At 56.1% G+C, this 7,347-nt stretch overlaps 1 protein-coding gene across 1 annotated transcript; it reads right to left on the minus strand.

Moving 5' to 3' along the window:
• Positions 1-1,001: 1,001 nt before the first annotated feature.
• On the minus strand, positions 1,002-4,039 carry LOC122116119 (nucleolar protein dao-5-like). Its single transcript, XM_042689754.1, has 2 exons — positions 3,125-4,039; positions 1,002-3,080 (listed from the first exon to the last, which is right to left on the minus strand). Exons 1-2 carry the CDS (start codon positions 4,037-4,039, stop codon positions 1,002-1,004), a joined length of 2,994 nt encoding a protein of 997 aa, XP_042545688.1.
• Positions 4,040-7,347: the final 3,308 nt, after the last annotated feature.

A 7,347-nucleotide genomic window follows, 5' to 3' on the forward strand; every position in this document is an offset into this window, starting at 1 on the left:
TAACTTTACAGGTGCCAGGCTCTTACCAGAAAGAAAGAAATCTAACCTTTAGGATCAGTCATGAGCTGGGAAGGTGGCTCAGTGGTAGAGTGTTTGCTTAGCATGCATGAAGCCCTGGATTTGATTCCTTAGTACCACATAAACAGGAAAAGCCAGAAGTGGTGCTAAGGTTCAAGTGGTAGAGTGCTTGAGCAAAAGCAGCTCAGGAATAGTGCTCAGGCCTTGAGTTCAAGTCCCAGGATTGGCAAATAAATAAATAGGAATGATCATATGACAATTTGATTTTCCCCTAATACTAAGTAAGTGTTATTAGCCCCATCTTAATTGAGCGAGTTGAAGCAAGAGAAAATGCCATAATTTGCTTCTAATATTAAGTAGAAGAATCAAAACTTGAACTGTGTGTCTCTATATCCATTGCTGACTAACAACTAACACTTCTTTCTGCTTGGAATTCAGAATATATGTACTAATGTAGGATAATTGACAGGGAAAACCAATAAGCTTTGTAGAGAAAATGAGAACGATGGATTACTATAAATAGAAACTCATTATAGATATATTGTAGGGAAGAACTGATTAACAGTGGGAGAGAAAATGTGGGCTGTATCCCTTTAATCAGGCTTTTTTTTCTGAAGTACTATATAGTCTATCCTGCAAAGAATGTGAATTATTTGATATAACAATGTGAGATGTTGGAAAAACCCAACAGCCAGATGAAACAGTATTTTTCAACTTCAGAAGCAACAGTAGAGCTCTTCAATCATTTCTTTCCTCCCCCTTGTGAGGTAAGTTTTAAACAGAGGGTTCTAATGGATCCAAGGAACCCACCTGGAGAAAGACTACTCAAGAAATTGAATCAGAAAGGTGGAACACTGTGATCCAGCACCCCAATAGAAACCAAGCTCCCCCGCCCTGCTGTGGGCCCCAGGAGGACAGATGGCCTTTCTGTGATCTTTGACTTTTAACTGTGAATGCCAGTCGGGCTTGCTTCTGTATGGTTTTCAATTTCTCTCCTCCACTGAATAGCCCTCACACTGTGATACAGTAGGGATTATGTTACTTCCCCTGACGAAGAATTTCCTTCTACTAACACCCTCAGACCCTTCCTGTGAAGGGAGAAGGCCTCCTCGCCCAGTGCAGCTTCTACCAGCTGCGCGGTTTCCTGCGCTGGACGCGGTCTCCTGCGCTGGATGCCGTCTCCTGTGCTGGACACGGTCTCCTGCGCTGGACACGGTCTCCTGTGCTGGACGCGGTCTCCTGCACTGGACGCGGTCTCCTGTGCTGGACGTGGTCTCCTGCGCTGGACGCGGTCTCCTGTGCTGGACGCGGTCTCCTGCACTGGACGCCGTCTCCTGTGCTGGACGTGGTCTCCTGCGCTGGACGTGGTCTCCTGTGCTGGACACGGTCTCCTGCGCTGCGCTGGACACGGTCTCCTGTGCTGCGCTGGATGCGGTCTCCTGCGCTGGACACGGTCTTCTGCGCTGGACGTGGTCTCCTGTGCTGCGCTGGACGCGGTCTCCTGCGCTGGACGTGGTCTCCTGCGCTGCACTGGACGCGGTCTCCTGTGCTGGACACGGTCTCCTGCGCTGGACACCATCTCCTCCGCTAGACGTGGTCTCCTGCGCTGCACTGGACGCGGTCTCCTGTGCTGGACACGGTCTCCTGCGCTGGACACCATCTCCTGCGCTGGACACGGTCTCCTGTGCTGGACACGGTCTCCTGCGCTGGACGTGGTCTCCTGCGCTGGACGCGGTCTCCTGCGCTGGACGCGGTCTCCTGCGCTGGACGTGGTCTCCTGCGCTGGACGCGGTCTCTTGCACTGGATGTGGTCTCCTGCGCTGTCCTGCGCTGGACGTGGTCTCCTGCACTGGACACGGTGTCCTGCACTGGACACGGTCTCCTGCACTGGACGCGGTCTCCTGCGCTGCGCTGGACGCGGTCTCCTGCGCTAGACACAGTCTCCTGCGCTGGACATGGTCTCCTGCGCTGGACACGGTCTCCTGCGCTGGACGTGGTCTCCTGCGCTGCACTGGACGTGGTCTCCTGCGCTGCGCTGGATGCGGTATCCTGTGCTGGACGCGGTGTCCTGCGCTGGATGCGGTCTCCTGCGCTGGATGCGGTCTCCTGTGCTGGACGTGGTCTCCTGCGCTGGACGCGGTCTCCTGTGCTGCGCTGGATGCGGTCTCCTGTGCTGGACGCGGTCTCCTGCACTGGACGCGGTCTCCTGCGCTGGACGTGGTCTCCTGCGCTGGACACCGTCTCCTGCACTGGACACGGTCTCCTGCGCTGGACGCGGTCTCCTGCGCTAGACACAGTCTCCTGCGCTGGACGTGGTCTCCTGCGCTGCACTGGATGCGGTCTCCTGCGCTGCGCTGGATGCGGTCTCCTGCACTAGACGCTGTCTCCTGCGCTGGACGCGGTCTCCTGCGCTGGACGTGGTCTCCTGCGCTGGACGCGGTCTCCTGTGCTGCACGCGGTCTCCTGCGCTGGACACCGTCTCCTGCACTGGACACGGTCTCCTGCGCTGGACGCGGTCTCCTGCGCTGGACACCGTCTCCTGCGCTGGACACGGTCTCCTGCGCTGGACGTGGTCTCCTGCGCTGGACGCGGTCTCCTGCGCTGGACGCGGTCTCCTGTGCTGCACGCGGTCTCCTGCGCTGGACGCGGTCTCCTGCGCTGGACACGGTCTCCTGCGCTGGACGCGGTCTCCTGCGCTGGACACCGTCTCCTGCGCTGGACACGGTCTCCTGCGCTGGACGTGGTCTCCTGCGCTGGACGTGGTCTCCTGCGCTGGACGCGGTCTCCTGCGCTGGACGTGGTCTCCTGCGCTGGACGCCGTCTCCTGCGCTGGACGTGGTCTCCTGTGCTGGACACGGTCTCCTGCGCTGGACGTGGTCTCCTGTGCTGGACGTGGTCTCCTGCGCTGGACGTGGTCTCCTGTGCTGGACACGGTCTCCTATGCTGCGCTGGACATGGTCTCCTGCGCTGGACGCGGTCTCCTGCGCTGGATGCAGTCTCCTGTGCTGCGCTGGACGTGGTCTCCTGTGCTGGATGCGGTCTCCTGCGCTGGACGCCGTCTCCTGCACAGGACACCGTCTCCTGCGCTGGCCGCGGTCTCCTGCACTGGCCGCGGTCTCCTGCGCTGGCCGCAGTCTCCTGTGCTGCACACGGTCTCCTGCACTGGATGCTGTCTCCTGCGCTGGATGCGGTCTCCTGCGCTGGATGCCGTCTCCTGCGCTGGACGCGGTCTCCTGCGCTGGACGCGGTCTCCTGCGCTGGACGCGGTCTCCTGCGCTGGACGCCGTCTCCTGCGCTGGACGCCGTCTCCTGCGCTGGACGCGGTCTCCTGCGCTGGATGCCGTCTCCTGCGCTGGACGCGGTCTCCTGCGCTGGATGCCGTCTCCTGCGCTGGACGCGGTCTCCTGCGCTGGGTGCCGTCTCCTCGCTGGACGCGGTCTCCTGTGCTGGACGTGGTCTCCTGCGCTGGATGCCGTCTCCTGCGCTGGACGTGGTCTCCTGCGCTGGACATGGTCTTCTGCGCTGGACGCGGTCTCCTGCGCTGGCCGCGGTCTCCTGTGCTGCGCTGGACACGGTCTCCTGCGCTGGATGTGGTCTTCTGCGCTGGCCGCGGTCTCCTGCGCTGGCCGCGGTCTCCTGCGCTGGACGCGGTCTCCTGTGCTGCACACGGTCTCCTGCGCTGGACGCAGTCTCCTGCGCTGGACGTGGTCTCCTGCGCTGGACGCGGTCTCCTGCGCTGGACGCGGTCTCCTGTGCTGCACATGGTCTCCTGCGCTGGCCGCGGTCTCCTGCGCTGGCCGCGGTCTCCTGTGCTGCACACGGTCTCCTGCGCTGGACGCGGTCTCCTGCCCTGGACGCGGTCTCCTGCCCTGGACGCGGTCGCGTGGCACACCCCGCTGGAGCCTCTGCTTTTTGCTTTCCTTTCCCGTCTTTGCAGCAGTCCATTCGGTGGGTGACTATTACTGCCAAACTTGTGGATGAACTGAACTGGTCCCCCAGTGAAATCAAGTGTGATGAACATTGTCTGTTTCTCACTTGACTCCTACAAGGCAGCCCCCACTCCGTGTTTCGTCAGCTGTGTATGTCGGGGTGCCTCCCCCTGAACCCCAGCACAGACATGCCCCTTCCCATGCAACGCCACGCCCACAGCCTGCATTCTGGAGCACAGCTCCCAGACAGGAGCCTGAGTGCGCGCCTGCCGCAGAGCGTGCAGAAGGAAACACGATGAACTCTGGGAAATGAGAGGGTTTTGTTGTTGTTTTTCTTTCCTCCTTGTCTTGATTGTTCATTTGTCTGTCTTTGGGAGGGCAAGGCGGCACAGAAACGGAGGGACACAGGTGAACAAGTGCAGCTGTGGTCCTCTCTGAGAGACACTGTGTTGAAAGTGAGCTACGCAACCTGTGGGTGGGGACGGGAGGGAAACACCGGAGAGCACGAGGGAAGGGCTGACACTGTCCAAAAGGAAAGGTCCTCAATGCCTAACTTATGTAACTGTGACCCTTCTGTCCATCACCTTCATGATAACAGTTAAAAACACTTACAAGACTAGAAGATTGCAATCTTAACCATGACCAACTCTGACGAACTCTCCAGCACCAGCTCTATCCCATTGTCCTGCCACGCCGGGTCCCGCTCCCTGCTGGTGGCTCTTGTGAGTCTATTCTGCCGTGTTGCCCAAGCAGGAGCCAATCTTGTTACGGATCTGCTGTAAACCTCAGGCCTTGCTGTGTCCATCGCGATGACCCTCGAGCAAGGCCTGCATGCATGGAGCCTCGGTGGGACCTGGACAGAGCTCCCAGCCCCGTTCTCATGCCCTAGCTCCATCCTGATTTGGGAGTCATGCGGCACCCCGCATTCCCAGGGCACATGCCTTGGCTATCTCCGCATTGGGTGCCTCCTCTCTCAGATGTTTGTGCTGCTCATGCAGGTCTCTTCTGATGTTGCTTCCTCAGAGAGCATTCCTGAGCGCCTCCCAATACACCCAGAAAGAGACCTGGGAGCCCAAAGGAGGTGTGGGTAAGTGTGATGTGCCACCTTGCCTCTGTGAGTCATCAGAACCAAACACAGCTTTCAAGCGGGAAGCGGCACCCCTCCCCACGGCCCCCACAGCCGTGCCCTGCATCCCGACGAGCATTTCGGGTGCAGAGCTGGATCCTGGCTGGCCCTGCTTCCAGGGCATCACCGTCCTGCTGGTTCCGGCCTGTGGCAGGCCCGTGGGGGTCATGCACCCACGGGGCCCACACGCCCGTTGGGGTCACATGCCCGTGGGCTACCCTTTTGCCTGTACTCAGGACCAGTCTCCCTTCCCCCCAGCTCACGAATTCATCCAGACATAACACACGAATCAGTTCTGTTTAAGAATTCAACCTCTTGTTGGACACCCCTGCTTGCCAGGCCAAGTCAGGCCTGGTGCTCAGTACCTCCCTGGAGGAGCTTACACTCAGCCCTGCCGCCCACCCAGCCCTTTCAAGACTGTGGGGCACAAAGAATGAGCCTCTGGGAGTCCTTTGTGGCCCACATTTTCCTATTCCTCTTTTATCTGGGGATCGTGATGTCACTGGATATGTCACTGCTCTGCTCAGTGGGAGATTTCACCTAATTTCCATCTTCAACTCTACAAACATCTCTGACTCAACATAGAGATTGTAGAAGAAAGACACGAGACGTGTCAAGATCAGTTACTGATTAAAGATATGGTTTCCTCAACACACGTTCCTATCTCTCCACTGTTTAAGAAAATCCCTCATTTACTTCCCTCTGAACAAAGGCTCACAACACTTATCCAAAGCCGGTTCATTTTCAGGGTGTGGTGATTTGGGGACCATAACCCTTGAAATCTTTTTCCCTTCAAATGCTGATTCTGTTTGGCCATGGCAGGCGTAGAGCAGAAGGCTCCGAGGCAGCAGAACCCACCAGCATGCTGCCTAGATCTCCGAGGGCACGGCCTGCTGTGGTAAGAGCCACAGGTCAATTCGCCGGTGGCCGTCTGTCATGACCAACGGCTTCCTCCCGACAAGCCCGGAGCTCAGGTTGCCTGTCTGTTCTTCCCTTGCAGTGAGTTCTTCAGTAATGTGTATTTCCTATTTCCTCTTCCATATACTTGCCATCAACTCTGTGTGACATATATTTGCAAATATGTATTTCCAATATATGTTTGACATATACTTGAAAATAGTTCCCATAAGAAGAATTCAGCTTCCGATTTTGAAGTAGTTTCAGTAATCAAATTGTAAGGAAAACAAGGCTTCCATGAACATTTTTTTTTTGGCTATAATTATTGCTGCCGCCTTCACTGCCGTCCTTGCCCTGTGAACCCTGGTCCCTAAGACACTTCTCAACAGGAAATGGAACTTTTAGCTCAGGACCTTTGACTCCATTTGATCAACCCTGGGTAGTTTCTGATCAATACAAACAAGGAATCCTCTGCTTTTTACAGGCCTTGCAATTACAGGCATCTCTGACAAATTCTCCACATTTCCAGAGGTTGTGCTTTTCCTTAGTGTTGCTCACAAATGCCAATTACTTTCCTCTGAAATCCAGCTGTCTGGTGGGAACTTGAAACTATCTTAGTTTCCCTGGTGATGTCTTCAGATTTCTTTCTGCGCATCACACAGGAAGACAAAATAAGGCCCCTAGAGAATACATGCCACCTCTAGCTTTGGTCAGCCAAGATGTTCTCCTGGGAACCCATTAAAAGACATACATTGGTGGAGTGTAGAGCTCAGCTGCTCAATAGCTGTGGCAGCCCTGCCAGCAGGCCCTGGGGTCCACACTTTCTAATGGGGATTCTGTTCCCTGTGGACAGGCTTTGGTCCTCCAGCCGCGTCTCTTCCTCCCTTGTGACTTCTGGAAGTGGGTATGCTTCGTTGCGGCATTTTCCTGGACCAACTTACAAGCTGACCTCATGACTCTTCCCTTTGTCTCCAAGCCACACACTGCAAAGTCCTGACTTCATCTTGCATTTGACATGAAAGGAACAGCAAGTGCTACTTAAAACACCTGTAATAAAATCTGTGAGTCATCAATCCACCCGTGGTGGCTGAGGCCTCCTGAGTCTGAACAGTTGCATGCAGTAAAACAACTCGACCTGTGGTCTTGAGAGAGCGAGACTCTGCTTATTACAGAAAGATCACACTCGGTGCGCCCTGCTTTTGAATACCTGGTAACCTTGAAAATAGTGGCACCTTTGATCATGTGGAGAGAATGTGCATCTTACATTACTCACAGAGTGTCTCTATAATTATGAAGCACTGGTCCCAGGGTGGTCCCGGGCAAGCCAAGGGCTGGAGAGGGCTTTCCCTGACCACTGCCCCTCTGCTGTCCGGACCT

Source organism: Dipodomys spectabilis, unplaced genomic scaffold (genome assembly GCF_019054845.1).
Source record: "Dipodomys spectabilis isolate Male_0828 unplaced genomic scaffold, ASM1905484v1 ptg000126l, whole genome shotgun sequence".
Taxonomy (NCBI): Eukaryota; Metazoa; Chordata; class Mammalia; order Rodentia; family Heteromyidae; genus Dipodomys; species Dipodomys spectabilis.